The sequence below is a fragment of the Ceratotherium simum genome, chromosome 6 (genome assembly GCF_057802395.1).
Source record: "Ceratotherium simum simum isolate JZ-2026a chromosome 6, ASM5780239v1, whole genome shotgun sequence".
Taxonomy (NCBI): Eukaryota; Metazoa; Chordata; class Mammalia; order Perissodactyla; family Rhinocerotidae; genus Ceratotherium; species Ceratotherium simum.
The window spans coordinates 2557411-2575999 of NC_141905.1; the positions used below are offsets into that span (position 1 = coordinate 2557411).

At 38.6% G+C, this 18589-nt stretch overlaps 1 protein-coding gene across 8 annotated transcripts in view; it reads left to right on the forward strand.

The window, feature by feature from the left end:
- NRG3 (neuregulin 3) overlaps positions 1 to 18589 on the forward strand; it is a 1039619-nt gene that overhangs the window by 1001466 nt on the left and 19564 nt on the right. For all 8 annotated transcript variants that reach the window (XM_087431778.1, XM_087431783.1, XM_087431779.1 and 5 more), the window contains 2 exons: positions 3798 to 3900; positions 9962 to 10088. In XM_087431778.1, coding sequence (XP_087287904.1) covers positions 3798 to 3900; positions 9962 to 10088 — 230 coding nt within the window. The remainder of the gene's footprint in view (positions 1 to 3797; positions 3901 to 9961; positions 10089 to 18589) is intronic.

Consider the following 18589-nt stretch of genomic DNA (forward strand, 5'->3'; position numbering starts at 1 on the left):
GTACATAATGAACATATACTTTCATTAGTCTTGGGTAGATACCTAGGAATGGAATGGCTGCATCATAAGGCAGGTGTCTGTTTAACTTTCAATGAAATTATTTTTTAAGTGGTTATACCATCTTACATTTCTACTAGAAGTACATGAGAGTCCAAATTGCTGCACACTCTTGATTTTATGGTCAGCTTTTCATTTTAGCCATTCTAGTGGGGATGCCATATATCTCATTACAGTTTAATTTTCAATTTCATAATGACTAATGATGTTGAGATCTTTTTATGTACTTATTAGCCACCTATGTATCTTTGGGGAAGTGTTCATTCAAATCTTTTGCCCATTTTTAAGTCAGATTGTTTGTCGTCTTATTATTGAGCAGTAAGAGATCGTCAGATATTATAGTTACAACTCCATTGTTGAATATATATTTTGCAGATTTTTTTTCCCAGAGAGTGCCTTGCCTTTTCATTTTCTTAAAGGTGCCTTTTTAAGAGCGAACATTGTTAATTTGGATAAAGTACATTTCACTGATTTTAAAAATTTTATAGTTTGTATCTTTTGTGTTGTAGTTAAGGAATATTTGACAAACTCATGATTACTAAGATTTTCTTCTAAAAATTTCAAAGTATGAAGTTTTACATTAAGTTCTATTATTCTTTATGAGTTTATATAGGTATAAAGTTAGGGTCGAGGTTCATTTTTATGGATATGGCTATATTATTGTTACAGCGTCATTTTTGGAAAAGATCCTTTCCCCATTGAATTGCTTTGTCCTCTTTGTCAAAAATCAATGAGCCACATATATTTGCATATATTTCTGGACTTTCTTGGTTGTTCCATTGATTTATCTGTCTATAAATAGGCCAATACCATATTGCCTTGATTACCATAGCTTTATAGTAAGTCTTGGAATAAAATATTTTGAGTCCTTCAACTTTGTCTTTTGGCTACTCTAGATCTTTGTATTTCCATATAACATTTAGAATCAGCTTGTTAATTTCTACAATAACAACAACAACAAAATGCCTCCTGAGATTTTTAACAGAATTGCACTCAATCTATCTATCTATCAACTTGAGAAGAATCAACATCTTAGTAATATGGAGCCTTTTCATCCATAAACATGATGTATCTCTCCATTTATTTAGTTCTTCTTTAAATTCTCTCAGTAATGTTTGGTAATTTTCACTGTACAGGCCTTGTGTATTTTTTGTCAAATTTATCTCTATGTCCTTTATATATTTTAGTGCTATTGTAATTGATACTTTTATTTCAGTTTATGACTATTTGTTGCTGTTAAATAGACATACATTTAATTTTTGTATCATGAATCTTGCAACCTTACATCCTGCAAACTTGCTAAGCTTGCTTATTAATTATACTAGCTCTTTGTAGAGTCCATCAGCTTTTCTGCATAGATGATCATGTTGTCTGAGAACAAAGATAATTTTTCTTCTACTTTCCCAAACTGAGTAGCTTTAATTTTTATTTTTGCCTTATTCCATTGACTAAACCTCCAGTACAATATTGAATAGAAGTTGTGAAAGTGGATATTCTTCCTTTATTCCTGATCTTAGGGGAAAAATATCTAGTCTTTTACGATTAGGTATAAATTTTTTATAGATACTTTTTATCAGAATGAGGAAGTGCCCTTCTATTCCTAGTTTTTGAGAGTTTTAATCAGGAGTGAATGTTAGATTTTGTTAAGTAATTTTTCCTCTCTAATCTAATAATTAAATCATTTTTCTAGACTTAAAAGTAAAAGTTAAAATTGTGAATCACATTGAGTAGTTTTAAATATTAAATTGTTTAATTTATTAAATATTTATTTAAATATTAAATTATTTAATATTAAAATATTTTATGAACCTTGCATTCCTTCTATAAACTCCACTTGGTTAGGATGTATTACTTTTAACATCTTTTTGGATTTGATTTCCTAAAATTTTGATAAGCATTTTTGCTTCTACATCAATGAGGGATATATGTCTGTAATTTTCTTTTTATGTCTTTGTCTGGTTTTTGTATAAAGGTAATGTTGGCATCACAGAGTGAATTGGAATGTTTTTCCTTCCCTTCAATTTTCAGTGACCCTGAGATGATAGAAGACAATGGAATCCAAAGGAATTAGTGTTTAATAAAAATATAGCACTTTCTGTAATTGAATCATTCTCTAACTTTAGTGTGGATGAGAATTACCTGAAAAATTTCTTAAAAGAAATTTAAAAATAAAGATTTTGACTTAAAAGATCCAAAATGGATACAATAGTTGGCATTAATGAAGAAAAACAAATCTCCCCCAGGTAATTCTTATATAGTTGATCCGTGTCCTGAGGATTCCTAGGCTATTCAATGGTTCTCAAAGTATGTTTCATAGACCAATAGCATCAGAATCACCTGGTAACTTTAAAAAAATGCAAATTTTCTGTCCCCACTTCATACCTGCTAAATCAATAACTCAGGATGAGAAAGCAGGTGGCAATCTGTCCTTCAATAGCCCTCAAGGTGACTCCGATGCACAGTAAGTTTGAGAACTACTGCACTATGTTAATAAGAGAGAAACAAAAAGGAATAGTACTTGGTATATTTTAGCTTTGTATATTTTGTGTTATAAATAGAGATGATTTCTTCTATACTGACTTCCTTTTCTTTTATAACATCTATGGAAGATCTGAGAGTTAAGGAGGGGTGGGTAAATCAGATGGTTGAGTGGTGTGGAGAAGGTATGGATAATCACTAAGAAAATGGGGAAACAGGCTGATTCGATTGTTAGTCACTGTTGCATGTCTACTTAAGCAATGTGATTCTCAACTTTTATTGATGTCCATCTTCCCACTTGTGCAATCTTCTTTCCCAGTTCTGAGCTGCTCAAAGTAGAGGTGTGGAGAAAGCAGTTTCTCAAATTTGTACACAGTTATTTTGCCAAACGGGTAAAAGGGAAGGAGAAAGGGATACAGTAGTTGAGGGTATTTGCAAGAGGGTGAAGGATTGTACTCAGGGACCATAGTGTCTGTGCTGTGTAAAGAAAGAAACGAAGATAAGAGGAGGATAATTAACAGAAAGAAAGTTCTGAGATCTCTGGATAAAAAGGTCTTGATGAGATGGAAGGACTGTTTCAGTAGACATATTTCAGAAGATGAGCTGAGAGTGTAAATGATAATGGCTGAAAAGGGAAATGCTTGTTTTTGAATTCTTGTGTTTTTTTTGTGATAAGAAGCTATAAGATACAACCTTGGTAACAGAGGTTGAAATTACTGTGCGAGATCTTTGGCATTGAGGAAGTCACAGTACAGGTGAATTGAAGTTCTCTTTCATTAGAGATGTCAATCATAGTAGCAGGTGGATGAATGGGGGACCAACAGCCAAGGGCCAAATCAGAAAATACAGTGGTATCAATATCATATAAAGTAAATTGGAAGTCATCACTGGCACAGGAAATTTATGATGGAAACATATTTCTTTCTCTAGCAGATTATTTTGGGCCTCATCATAATTTCAAACATGTATGTCCCCAGTATGTCCTAAAATCATGGAATATCTTTTGGTAATAAGATTAATAATTATAATATCTGTGCATGAGTTCTGATTTAGCCATGCAGATACAAAAAATAACAACAAGCTATCCTATAGACCATCGCAAAGAAATTGAATCATAATAACTTCTTCATATTTTCCTATTCATGACCAGAACATAAAAGTTTGCTTTGAAAGGTTGCTACTAGCTCAGAAATACAAGGATGGAGATTGTCTCTGCTGTGCCCTGCTAACATCCATTCTAATTCTGTTTTTCAAATTCACAGAGAGTGAAGAGGTTTATCAAAGGCAGGTGCTGTCAATTTCATGTATCATCTTTGGAATTGTCATCGTGGGCATGTTCTGTGCAGCGTTCTACTTCAAAAGCAAGTAAGACCATTTCTGTCAGGTTTAAAGGGTTACTTCTGGGAGGAAGCACTTTTTCTTTCAATTCTCCGTCTCTGCTCCAGGCAGAGGGATCTTGTGCAAATGGGTCCATCAAACACGTACAAATGACAGAATCTTTTGTAGACTGTAGTGAGCGTGTACAGCGTGTGCATGCAGTGTGTGTGTGTGTGTGTGTGGTTTATCTTTGATGCACATAGTGATTATTCCCCTCTGTGATCGTGAACATTCCACGTCCTTTGCACTAGTTGATTACCTGCCAGAATTAAAGGCTCAGTGTCTGCCTGTCACTAAGAGGTTAACTCTTCTGAACAGAGAGGTCGCTGCTGTGACCTAAACATTATCAACCAGTAGACAGCCTTTTCTGGAAAAGAAAAAAAAAAACACTTTTCCTTTCATAGTGTTTTACGTGATACTCAAAAAGGTTTTAGCCAAATATGAAATATGAATAGTATAAAATCTACTTTGGTTCACCAGTTGGTATGCGTATTTTGAATATGCCCCATACTTCCCTTGCCAAGAAATCAGACTTTCTGCAGATAACAGTGCTTATTTTTGACTAACAAAGTAGAATAAAAAATATACATATATATATGTATATAAGCATGTATATGTGTATACATATACATTTATTACAAATGAACTTTGATAGCAGTATTTTATTTATGGAAATGACATAATCTGCACTTAAAATAAGAAATGCAGATAAAAATATTAAATTTGTTGGTTTCCTGTAAGGCATGAGGCCTTAAGAAGTTGGCAAAGATTCTGTTCCTACATCTTGTTTGAAATCCAAGCCAATGTGTAATTGCTTTTCATGGAACCTATACTTTTTACCCATTTTCTCTTCTAAAAATGGATCAATTTCCAGATATAGTCTGTGATACCTATCTGCATGTTGTGTCTGCTGAACTTTAAAAAGAACAGCAATTATGATTTTAAAAAATAATGGGGAAACAGGTATGAAACCAGAATTAGTAGCTATTATTTTTAATGAACTATTTCAGAATAGGTTCAGATTTTCAGAATTATTATGAATATAGTACAAATAGATCCCATATGCCCCAGACCCAGTTTCCCCTATTATTAACATCTTATATTAATGTTGCTTTTGTCACAATTAGAGGAACGGTATTGATGCAGTATTACTAACTAAAGTTTACACTTTCAGATTTCCTCAGTTTGTACCTAATGTGCTTCTTTTATTCCAGGGCCCCCTCTAGGACACCACATTGCGTTTAATTGTCACGTCTCCTAAGCAACTCATGGCTGTGACAGTCGTTAGTGTTCGTTTTTGAGCACTTACTCTTTGTCAGGGACACGGGGCTTTTCATGAATTATCTGCCAATCCTCACAACAATTGGAACTGTGCATTCTTGCTGCATTTTTCAAATAATATCAAAATTTAATTTTAAAACAATTTTTCCAAGCCTCGCAGTAGGAAATTGCATGTGGGGTCTTTGAACTTCCGCAGCTCTGGTTTAAATCGCATCTCTAACCCACTCCACGCTGTGGGCTCGCATTGTGCTCTGCTAGCTGGCGGAAGCGCGGGGAGGGGGCCAGCAAGGTGGTGCTGCGGCGCGGCCCGCAGCGCTTCACGTTCTCAGAGGAGGCCACACGCGTAGTGGTCAGGACGCTACACGCCGCAGCCGGGCCTCTATTCAGATCTTCACGCTGCCACTTTCTCGTTATGGACTATTAGGCGGACTACGTCCAGTCTCTTAGCCTCAGTTTCCTTTTTGGTAAAATATGGCCCAAAATAATATCTACCTTATAGAATTTGTTGAGGATTAGTGGGATAATGCTGTAAAGAGCACAGCATAGTGTATAAGGGTAAATACTCAGTGAAGGGTGGCTCTTGTTAACACCCACGGTTTTCCACCGTAGAACTTAGAGGCTGGGTGACTACAAAGTGAAGAGCGTGCATGAGCACAAGACGATAATCAGACCCGGCAGGGCGTTAGGGGGTCTCCTCGGAACTACTGTGTACGAGAAAGAAATTGTCTATTTAACAATAAGCAAATTACTATGAAGTAGTTAAACACTTATTTTTAGAGTATAATTTGTTGTTGTACCACATCTAAACGAAAGAGTGATTATGGCAATCCCAAGAACTGAGGACAGCTGGAGAACGAGGGGACGTCTGTCTTCAGGGCTGTCAATCTTTCGTCTCTCGGCAGCAAGTGGGCTCTGAGAGGAACGTCTCCTCCTCGGGCTCAGCGAGGTGTCGGGGTTTAATGGAAAGACTGTTCAACATCACATTTATCATAGGAGGCTCGAAGACTGAGCCACAGGAGGCGCACGAATCAGAATGCTGTCTTTCTGCCTGCCCAGCTGGGACACGTTTTTATTAAAAAATAAATAAATAAGACAATGTGAGAATAATAAAGTAATAAAAATTGAAGCCTTTTCCAACCAGAGTTATATTTCCCATGAGTTACCTAGAGTATATTTACTTTTTCTAGTACAATTTCCAGGCATGATCTTCCTTTATTTTTCTTTGCCTGAGAGGAATGCCCACCCCACACCAGGCATCTAATCTATATAGCTGAGAGCAAGGTACACTTTTATAATGCTCTGACACCAATTTCTTTGTGTTTATTCCTGGTATTCTAATTCCCCTCCCAAAACTTTGGAGACAACAGAATAGGCAGACTGTACCTGACCTTTCCCTACGTTCACATATGCTATAAAGTAGTTTATTTGAGTACAATTTTTTTGACTTCATCTTGAAAGTCCCAACTCTTCTAGGACTTTAGGACCTCTCTATGATTGGTTTCCAAATAAATTCACTTGAACCGCCATCCTATATCCTGGGATGTATAATTTCTGGCCAGAAAAATTCAAGAGTTACCCAAAAGCTCAGATTCTCTTGGTCATTTATGTTTTAGTTCCCATAATCCCTCAGATCCTGCCACTCTGGTCCTTTCTCCATTCTCTTGTCACCCTTGGCATGGCATGACCTCACCAGATGGAATGTTACAGCAAATTGTTAACTGATGAAAGTTTGAAGATAAGTGACATGGTGAGGTAGAAGTGAGGAACACCTTCTTGGATTTAGAGGATTTTCTGACCAAGTTAATTGAACTCCAACAACTTTGTGTCTAAAGGACACAAAGAAAGAAATCCTCTTCTCATCACTCCCAATAAGCCCACATATCCCCATAAGTAGTTAATACAACTAGTATTTGAGCCTTTCAAATCTAGCTGATATGGCTCACATGGCAACTATAAATTCTTGAGGGTTTTCTTTTCACTTTCAACTCATACGGGTAAGAAGTGTGAGGCTGGCTGTAGGAGTCCTGAGTAGACTTTGGAAATGCAAGGCAATTCAGTTCTGAAAATGGAGCTGGAATAGGAGAGGAGATGTTCCAGGAGGCAGAAGCTGGGACAAATAATCATCATAATTAGGAAAACACAGGAGGAAAAAGGAGAGAGGGTGCTACTGTAGGTTATCACCTTCTAAAGTAAGAGATTTTGCATCACGAAATACTCTTAAGGACAGGCAGTGGATGTTCTGATATGCTGCTATGATTCTCTTCAGCAGTGAAGATCTTTATCCTCCAGTTGCCAAAGCACAATTCTAAGAGTTGCCTTTCTCAAGCTCGTGCTCTGACCTGAGATAGCCAGCATCCGAAGACAGGTCATTGTGAGGCTCTGAAGGCCTAGACCTTTGCCCCAATTTGGTGCAAGGCCAAGCCAGTCTTCATAGCACCTCATGGGATTTGCTGAAGGTCTTCGCTGAGACTGCATTGCGTGCCAACTTCTCCCTCTGCCCAATCCTACTTCCTTCCCTTCACTTCCATAGGTCTTGATCAAAAGAGCCCTCCCTAATAAAAATCCTGCATGCTATCTCCATCTCAGTGTCTGCTTCCCAGGAACCTAACCAGCAACATTACAAATAATGTCTTGGGATGCTTGATATTCCACAACTTACATCTCATTTCTTTCCAATGAATTGGGCCAGAGGAACTTAAAACTCAGTGGACAATTCACACTTACATTGTTAGACTAGTAGAGTTTCAACGGGCAATGCCCATATCTTGTCTTCCCCAGAGCAACTGCTCTTGAGAGAAAACTAATGGAATGTAATTGCAATCAGATGCTTCTTATTTCCTTTGTTCCCATTTGCTGGGGGAAGGAGGAAAGAGCAAAAATATGGGAGAGGGGAGGGATGATACAGGAGGCAGGTTCAGAAAGGAAAGCCCATTTATCCTGGAATATGTGAGTCAGAACTTGAGTGAGAAGTGAGTAAAGAAAAGAAAATTATAAAAGGATTTAGGAAATGAGTCAGACATTCTTATGAGGAAAATTCCTTTAGAAATTTACATTTCCCAGACACTGAATTATGAAATTACTGAAAAAGGTAGTATTTCTACTATTTAGCGCTTAGGAGAGTAATGGTCCTTACTCTGTGCCAAGACCCCTTTACTGCTGCCTGATGGTTTACTCTGGTGAAACATCCTGATCTCCCATTTGCTTCATCAGTGAATCCCTGATAGGATTTTGTGGCTATAATGTGCTTCTTAAAAAGCTCATATGATAGATTTATTTTTAACAATAGGCTACTGATTAGCTGTGAGGAAGTAGATAGATTATTACAACTGGCTTAAAGGAACTAAGAATACTGGAGATAAAATCCTCCCAAATAATTGAAAAGACAAGAGAAACATTTAAATGAACAGAGCCACATCACACTGGTGTAAATTCAAAGGAGGTAATGATGCTCAGAGCCTCCAAATCCTGTAGCAAATACTGTGACTTGCTTGTGAGCGATGGAACTCGTATATTCTTTTGTTTTATCTTGGAACCAGTGCTGGAATTCCTCTGCAGCATCTGCCCGTACAACTAAGCTTGCTCAGTGTTGAGGGGAGGAGATGAACACTTCACACGTGCTCTCACATTTAGTTTCCTCAGTATCCATGAAAGATAGCTTTTGTAAACTCCATTTACGGATGAGGAAAGTGAGGCTCAGAGAAGTTTAGGAAGTCAATCATTTTGATTTCATAAAGCAAAGCAAAACTTGTGGGTGTTAGAGCTAAGATTCAAATCCTGGTCCCTCCGATAACTAGGCCCGTGCTTCGTAGAGTGTTGCCTGCCCGGAGGAGCTCACTACAGGAGTGCACATACTCCACCAATGGCTCCATTCTTGGCAGGGGACCTTGGGGAAGAGGCGAAAGTTCAGGGCGGATGATTCTGCAAACTTTGTTTCGTGGGTACCGAGTCTTCTGCTGATAGAGAATTGCTGTGAAGCTCTTGGGAGGGAGCAGCTAATAAGGGAGTAATTTGTTACATCCTTCTGGTACAGCCACTGAATGACTCAGACAACAGTCACTCCACATATGTAGGCAGGAGCTCTTTATTTGGAGTCCAAAAACTGAGTCATCTAAGCCTTCCCACTGAGAAGCTGTGGGACCATGGCCAAGTGGCTTGACCCTCCTGAGTAGTAGTTGAGGGTACAGAGTAGAGCAAAGAGTGAGGTGCTCTTTAAGAGGTAACTATTTTTTATTATTTACAATGTAGGAATAAAAATCTCTATATTCAGGGCTGTTGTAACAATAAATAAACTGTTTCTAAACTGTAAAAGAGAAAATATACACGTTATAGCATAAATGCAAGCCATGCAATCAGGCTACACATATTTGAATTGTACAAATACAAATGTTGCGTTATGTGTGGCCGCTAGGCCCCAGCTTTCCACGTTTCCACCGGTCACTTCCTCAGAGCGTTTCCAGTTCCTCGCAGCGGAGCTCTCTGGATTCAGGAACTCTTACATTCACCAGGGCCAGGGCAGCTCATTATGTTTCTCTCTGCCTTTGGAGCACCACAGGGTGTGAATCCTTGGATGGTGATGGGTAATACCAGCTTCTCTCTAAATTAGAAGTATTTCTTGGTGGGTTTGAAAATGAAGGAAGGATTCTCTTTGTTCATGGAGTTTATCTAGCTTTATTTAGCAAGTAACAAATAGAGACATTGGGAATGAGTGATCCAGTAAAAATTTGAATAGAATAAATTTATGTAACTATTTATTTATTGAAATCTGCAGGAAACAAGCTAAACAAATCCAAGAGCAGCTGAAAGACCCACAAAATGGTAAAAACTACAGTCTCAAAGCATCTAGCACAACGGCAAAGTCAGAAAACTTGGTGAAGAATCATGTCCAGCTGCAAAATGTAAGTTACGTTCTACGTGTCTCTTCCCGCGGCCACCTCAGCGCCCTCAGTCCAGAGGGGACGGGGAGCCTGCCGTCACACTTGTGTGTTTTTTCCAGTACTGTGTAGATTTTTCCTTAAATCATCCTGCAGTTCCCTGTGTGTGTATGTGCATGTGTACTGGATGAAAGAAAGAAAAATTAAATCTCAGCTTTTGATTATAACCTGTAATATAAATTAATCTCAGGTAGCAAGAAGAACTTCTGTTGTTTGTTCCATAAATGCTTATTGAATCTTTACTTCGTGTCAGCAATTGTGCTGGGCACCAGGAATACAGTGTTCCCTACCATATGGGATCTTAGGGATCATAAGAAATACAAACACCACAACCAGAGGGAGTGCGTGAACTGCAGTGGTTGACACTGCAGCAGAGGCTGGAGAAGAGGACACCAACTAGAGGTGGGTGGGGGCAGACATGGAGGCTGCTTCACAGCAAAGCCAGGCTTGAACTGGGTTTTGAAGAATAAGAATGTGACAGTCAAAGAGCTAAGGACAAGAGACTGGAACAAACAGAAAGAATAAAGCCACGGAACCCTAAGAAGACATGCTATGTTAAGACAACTCCAAGGTGTGGGGTGGGAGAGCAGTCAGAGGGGAGAGGGGTGGGAGCTGAGAATCGTGGTCCCAGAGTCTGTCCCTCATAACACCAGGCCTTTGACAGATACCAGAACTTGAAGTTAAATGCAAACTCTTTGAACCTACATTCTTTCCAAAGTAGTTTTAATCATTTCTGAGATATATCACAAAACACTAAACTAAAGACGAGCAAATATTAAGACATACTGAAATATTCCTCTCAGGGTAGCAATTCTTTGCCCCCCACACAAGACTCTACTTCCAGATTCTGAGGCACAAAACAAAGGAACAAAGGCCACGTTATAAACTGGTATTTGAGCATAATAGGCAATCCCTCAGGGCATGTTCACGCCCCTCCAAATGCATAAATCACTGAGAATTTATACATCATTTGTGATTCTCAGAAATCATTACCCCAAAAATTGCCATTACGCTGTGCATAACAGATGTACTTAGATGTTTAATGTGGAATTCATAAATTAACGTTGCTTCCCAGCAAAATTTTGTTAAACTTTTATTCACGGCTGTGTGTAGGGAATGCTTTTATCTGAAACAGAAAAAAGACTTTTGCTAATGATCCCACCACTTTAAAACAATGGCAGGGATAGAGGGCTTCAATTCCTTAGCAACTAGACCCGTCAAAGACAAAAAAAACTGGCCACTAGTTACAGTGGTAAGGACAGATTTTAGTCAGTATTATACTATTGCATTACAGAAGAGAGTCTCATGTGAAGTGAACTCAACTTCAATTGCACAGAGGGGACTGGGCGTTTTAAAAGGAGAATGAGGGAAGGCGGGGGAAGGGGGGGGCTTGACAGAGTCGGGGAAGTGAAAAATTCCAGAGTAGGTCAGTGTAAATGCGATTTTGGCCAGCTGTGTCTGTTAGCTGGCAATTATTGAATGTAGGATTCTGTGTTTCCACAGGGACTGGGAGACAGAGGTCTCATCCTTTCTAATGATTCCATTTCAAAGAAATGGCTTTCAGGTCCTTGAGAAAGACACTCCTGAGTTGGAGAAGATGCATATATATCTCAAAGGGGCAGAGGAAGGGTTACAACTGTAAACCCTTTTTAGTAAATGCTCTAAGAAAGGGAGGTGGGGGCCTACCTCAGGCATCAGCTAGAACAAACAGCACATTCTTTTGGATGCCTTGACTTTTTTTGTTTTTTTCTCAGGCAGGCACTTTAAGTGGGGTTAAGATCATCCTGGGGGTGCAGCCTTAAGCTGTTAGAAACCATGTCAGAATTTATTCAGGTCTTTTAGTGTAGGGGCAAGTGCTGAGGATCTGCAGTTTTTATAGGCCACAGTTGAGGCCTAGTCAAAAAGAGGGCGAAGAGGAGCCTGTCTAAAGTTTGGTCAAGAAAAGAGTCTTTGTCATTCCCTATGCCATTTACAGGGCTGTAGCCAGAGCACAGATTTGATCCTTCTTCACCTAATGCGTGATCGAGAGCATTTTCTGTCTGCTTTATGATGTCCACAAACTCACTCGGCACATAACACCATGGTCCACAATGTGGCCACCTCTCAGTTTTCTCATCTTACTCCTCCTAGTAGACATTCATGTTCCTTCCTATAGTTTACTATTAAAACAATAACAAAATAAACTGTTCACTCATGTGCTCCCTGTACCCGTCATTTGATTGGAATTATTAGGATTGGAATTACAAGAAACAAATTACTAGCTGTAGGGGTTCCAACACTTGAAAGACCTCTGAGTACCTATGATTTGTTTTTTCTCTCCCTCTTTCTTCCTCTCCAGCCTGCCCCTCCCCAATATTTTGTATGTTGGCTCAGAGCAGCAACGGGTAGGCTCAACGAGATCATTCCCTCAGGGCCCAAGATAGATTGTGGGAAAGCGTCTTCTTATATTCATCCCATTTTTGAATAAAGAGAGTATATATCGGACATTTTGTCTTGAGTGGTGGTGTGGTCAGCTAGGATAACAGATTCCAAGGGATCATCAGTCTAAAGAGCTACACAGAAATTGGGAGTTCAGGCAGAGTAGATATGGGAGGAAGGCATTTAAGGACCCAGAAAAAGGAAAACAAAGTGCACTGAAGAGACACAGGCATGCCAGCCCCAGCGTCTACACAATGCCAGCTTGGGCTCAAGGGACTACCTGAGTAGGGCCCTTTAACAAGACTAGACTGGGATGAACAAGTTGCTTTCCCAAAGGTACATATCAATTGCAATGCTAGAAAGCAATGTGGGTCATTACCAGCTTTGTTAGACCTTTGTCAACATTTCTTTTGCTAATTTAATAGGAGAAAATGGTATTTAAAAAAAAATTTACATTTCACTACTTGAGAGTATAGTATAATCTCTGTTCATATCTTTCTAGTCAAATTTCCACTTTGGTGAATTATGTGCTGATATTTTGCTCATAATTTTATTATAAGAATCCAATAACAATTTGACTGCAATTTTTCATGCCAAATGTTATAGGAAAAAATGGTAATGGAGAATAGATATCAATAATCCATTAAGAGGAACTGAACATTTTAAGAATATTTGCTTTCTTTCAATGCTATGCTGAAGATATGTAAGGAGAACTATATAGGACATCTGTGCAGTTGGAGGCCAGGTAGCACAAGTAGTCTTAGGGAAAGCAGTAATCTGATATGTGGCTAAGAATTTTTACATATATATTAAAATGCAAAAGTACTGAAGAAACTTTGGGAAAGCATTTTGTAGGTCTATATTGTTTTCTTCTGTCAAGAGCTATGATGCAATACCAGTGTCAATAATAGCAAAAAGTGATAAACAAATTAGTGATAAAAGTAATAGCAAGTGAGATGTACTGATACATACATAGAATCAAGCTAAAAAATATAAATACATTGTCTCATTTAGTCCTAACAACGACTATTTAATTTACCCCCAAGACGTGCAGAAGAGGGAAATGGGGCTCAAAGCTTGAGAAAGTTAACCTCTGTCAGACAGCTAATGAGTTGCTCAGAGCCAGCCTCACATCTTTATAACTCAGTGGTTCTCAACAGGGGGCAATGCTTCCCAGGCAACATTTGGCAAACACTTTGGGTGTTAACAATTTGGGAGGGAAGTGCTACAGGCGTCTATGAGTGGAGGATAGAGGTGCTGATCAATATCCTACAATGCACAGGATAGACCCCCACAACAGAAAATTGTTCTTCCCAGGTGTCGAGAGTGGTAAGGAAGTCCAGCATCCAAGCTCAAGAGGCATAATGTGCCATTAGGAAATTCTGAACGCCTAGCATAGGAGTTCTATCACCAACCTTCCCCTGCAGACATTTATTTCTACTACATGGAGTTGTGACAGGTTATCCAAGTGCACTACAATCCTTGGAAAGGAACATTTCCTACTCTCTTACCATATATCAGGCAAATCTGTCTTTATTTTATCTTGAAGCCCAAGCAAATTCTTTGCAAATTGCAGTGTTTAACAAATGAATTGTCTGTGTCTGGCATTCCCTCAAATTCATTAAACATTCATGGGGAAGATTTTCGCTTTACAGTTATTTAACAAGATGTGAAACATCTAGTCCAGTGAAGCAACATGATGCTCTGGAAACACTTGACTCTGAGGCTGCAGAATTACACCTGGCAGTGCCTTAGAAACATCTAGCCCTTACCATCATTCACCAATGAAGCATTTGTGACTCAAAGAGATGAGCTAAACTCATTTACTGTGTCCCGAGTGAAGAGAGAGCTAGGGCTAGAATTATAACCTCCAGATCATCTAGAGAGTGAAATTTCTCAGCTTGTTTCAGAGATCAGAAAGAGAAGTCATCAAAAGAGAGATAAAGCATTCTTCTCTCTTGAAATCAAGAGAAAATATACATAAGTGAAAAGTAAGGGAGCAAAATTATATACCCCTTCCCATCCTTTTTTTTTTAAAAAACTATCTTAGGAAAGATAGGTTTGTGGGGGTAAAATTCAATGAGAAAGAATTGGAAGAATAAAAGAGAATAATAAGAATTTAATGCCTCACACAGATTGGATAATTGGTAGAGAGAGGCATTCATTTATTCAGTAGTGCTTATTGAGTACTTCTCTGTGTTGGGCACTGCATGAAGAGCTTAAAAAATACAAACAGAAGAGATGGATCCTGACCTTGGAGATTTCACAGGCTAGTGGTAGAAACAAATATGTAAGCATATACTTATCTTATAATGTAGATACATTAAGTCAAAGTGCTATCAGAGAATGGAAAAGGACATCTAAAATTGGCTGGGGGAATCAGTGAAGGCTGCCCAGAGGAGGTGACATTTGAACTGAGTCCTGAGAGTGAGTGGAAGTCCATCAGATAGTTTGAAGAGGGTTGATCATAAGAGGTAATTTCTTTGTATGTGAATCAAAGTTAATTTTGAATACTTCCAGTCTAAAACCTGATCTTTTGTTTTAAATATCAGACTTTAACTTACTGATTCACTATAGATTCATACATTCATCTATTTGTTTAAATTTATATTAAATATCTAGTAAGTACCAGGCACTCTGTTAAGGACTAGGAATATAATGATGACCAAAAATGACAATGTACTTTCAAGGAGTTTACTGATTACTGTAGGTGATAGATATTAATCAAATAATCCCACAAGCAAATGTGGAATCCTATCCATGCCAAGGCCCACAGCCAATAGTGAACAGTGTTATTAGAGCTCATAGTAGGCAGGTCTGGGAGTTAACCTGACAATAGGAGTAGCCAAGAACTCTCTGAGAAGAGAGAATAAATAAGAAGTGCTCAGTCAGCCTGGCTGAAGGGGCATCTGACTGAGATGGGGTGGTAGGTGGTAGGGGATGGGGATGGGGGGAGTGCTTGTTGTGCCCAGTGTCTGGAAAGGCTATCTACTATATGATTTTGCTTCAGTAGAAATGTGCTCAAGTTTGACTGCAGTTGTTATAGTTCTTCCTGCTCTGGTACAGGGTGCCAAAATTCTCAAAATAGCAACGCTGGTTAAGTTGTTTCTAATTATTTGCCTTCGAGATCCATATGAAATCACGCTCTAAAACACGTCATAACCACTCACTTTCACCATCCTCTGGGCTCATAAGTCAAACTTGCAGTAAAGAACTTTTTGACACAGATATAAATGAGCTGGGAGCAACACAGAGAAACAAGCATTTAAAACCGTTTAAAAATGTCCTCTCTCCTGCCTTTATTGCCTGGCTTCTAGACCAGGTGATTATCAGCTCTGTCAACACTGCTTTCCAACACAGACACCGTTTTCATTTAACCTTCTGACTCTCTCTGCATGCACGTGGTGGGCCTGGACACAACGTTGTTGCTCTGCTGCCAACATGTGCCTGCTTGTTTGACCAATATCTTGATTTCACTGCACCACCAACAAGGTGGTAGGAGCAAGGCAGGTGATGGCAAACAACAGTGGACGTCCCCAGCACCTGGGAGCACCTGCGCAAGACAGGCTTTCAGGGGAGCCAATTGGGATGAGTGCTCCCCATGAAATGACAGTATTGAGCAGGGCTCTGTGGGTGTTTAAAAGGAAAGTGCTTTGGCTGGTGCTGAAATGACCAGTCAATGAGTGGACTGTGGCATCTCCTTGTTCAATATTAAAATGACATTTTGCACATTATACCAAATGAGGTCTTAACAAAACATACACACACAAAAAGTCAAGATCTGTGTAATTGCAAAGAAAGAACACACAATCAACTGCCAGACTTTGTAACATTGTAGAGAAATTTTAAGGGGGAGGGCCAGATAGGCAAGGGGCCTGAGCACTGAAACTTTGCTGCAGATATTATCTGATGGATAAAATTGTGCTAACCTTAAATTCTCCCAGGAATGGAACTGCATAAATTTTGGAAGGAACTGTTTTAAATGCTTTCAGTGTAGAGGATAAAGTATCCGAAGGCTGTAATTGTGGTCAGTTAAACTACCTTTAAGGAAGATTGGTACAGACTAACTATTTTGCTGAGTGGTTATGCACCTTGAGGGCCTACAGCTGAGCTGCTCAGGAAACTAAAGGTGTTACCAATTGAAGTCTCTCTCCATCTGGGGAGAGACCCCAGAAAGGTCTCTTGCCCTTCCTCTTGGGGTTCTTCCTCTGTTCCGTCTTGTAACTTTGAATTGAGACCGAACCTGGGACTCCAGTAACACAAGCTTTATTCAATGGCCAAAGAATGGAGAAGTGGGAACTGAGTTCGCATATCAGCTTCTCAGCTCTTGGGGCGTTTAAGCAGCTATTATAAGGAGTTGAGGTGATAAAGGGGAGGAATATGCATAGTTATTCCAGGAACTGGGCAGGCTCTTAAGGGGCAACAAGGCTGCCACCTCTTTTCTTTCCTTATTTGATTATATCCTGCCATTGGCATGGCAGTTGTAAACTGTCATGGCACTGATGGGTGTGTTATATAGCATAGTAATATATTACAATGAGCTTATAGTGAGCTTTGGGGTCTATGTCAGGTCAAGTCAGGCTGCCATGTTGCCTTCAACCGGTTTTAACTGTTTTTGACCATACGTCCCAGCCATCTCCTCTTTCCTCTCTTTGTGGTTTCCCATAAGCTAAAGAGAACATGTTAGACTTGTTCTGAGTTGGGCTGTGGTTAAAGTCCTATGGGATTGGTGGGCTGGATAACAAAGGGAGGCAGAATTCTGCCTTTAGTCTCTAAAATTTTTTTTTGGTGTGTATCTTTTGCTTTTTAAAAAATCTTTTATTTTTTTTAAGTACACTTTATTTTTTAGGACAGTTTTAGATTTATAGAAAAGTTGTGAAGATAGTACAGAGCTTTTGCATATATGCTGTACTTAGGTTCCTCTATTATTTACGTGGTACATTAATATGATACATTTGTTACAATGAATGAACCCATATTGATGCATTATTATTAACTAAAATCCATAATTTATTCAGATTACCTTAGTTTTTACCTAATTGCTTCTTCTGTTTCAAGATCTCCTTTAGTTGTCATGTCTTCTTAGGCTCCTCTTGGCTGTGACATTTTGTGAGATTTTCCTTGTTTTGATGACCATGACAGTTTTTAGGAGGACTGATCAATATTTTGTGGAATGTTCCTCTATTGGAATTAGTTTGATGTTGTTCTCATGATTAGACTGGGGTTGTGGGGTTTGGGAGAAAGACCACGAGGTAAAGTACCATTTTCATCACATCCTATTGAAAGTGCCTGCCATCAGTAAGATTTATCACTGGTGATCACCACTCTTGTCGTCCACCCGAGGGAGTATTTGTCAGGCTGCTCCACCGTGACGGTATTCTTTTGCCCCCTCCCTTTCTACAGAGTTCTCTTTGGAAGGAAGCAACTACATGTAGCCCACACTTAAGGAGTGGGGAGTTATTGTACCCCTTTGTGAGGGTGGAGCATCTACTTAGCTTATTTGGAATTCTACTGCAAAGGGTTTGTCTCTTCTTCCTCATTTATTTACTTATTTCATCATTTATTTATAAGAGAATGAACTAATGAATACTTTTTTTATACTTTGAGTTATAATCCAATAGTTAAATACTATTTAATTATTTTATGATCAAATATTTTCAGCTTTGGCCATTGGTAGCTCTTTTAGTTGGTCCCTGTATCAATTTGACATAACTCATCAATTCAGTATAGGTTTTCTGGGGTTTTTGTTGAGTTTTTCTTTGCTTCTAGGCCCTCTCAACAGACAGATCAAAGATATATATATATATATAATTATAATATATAATAATACATTATGTAATATACAAATAAATATTTATAAATATTATATATTATAATATATAATTCATAATATATACAATGCAAGACATATATACACTTATATTAATATATTATATATAATTATTATATTTATTTATATATATATTTATTATTATTATCTGCTGAGAGAGCCTGGAAGCAAGGAGACAGTGCTCATGTGCAGTACCTTTGCCTTTAGTTTTACAGAT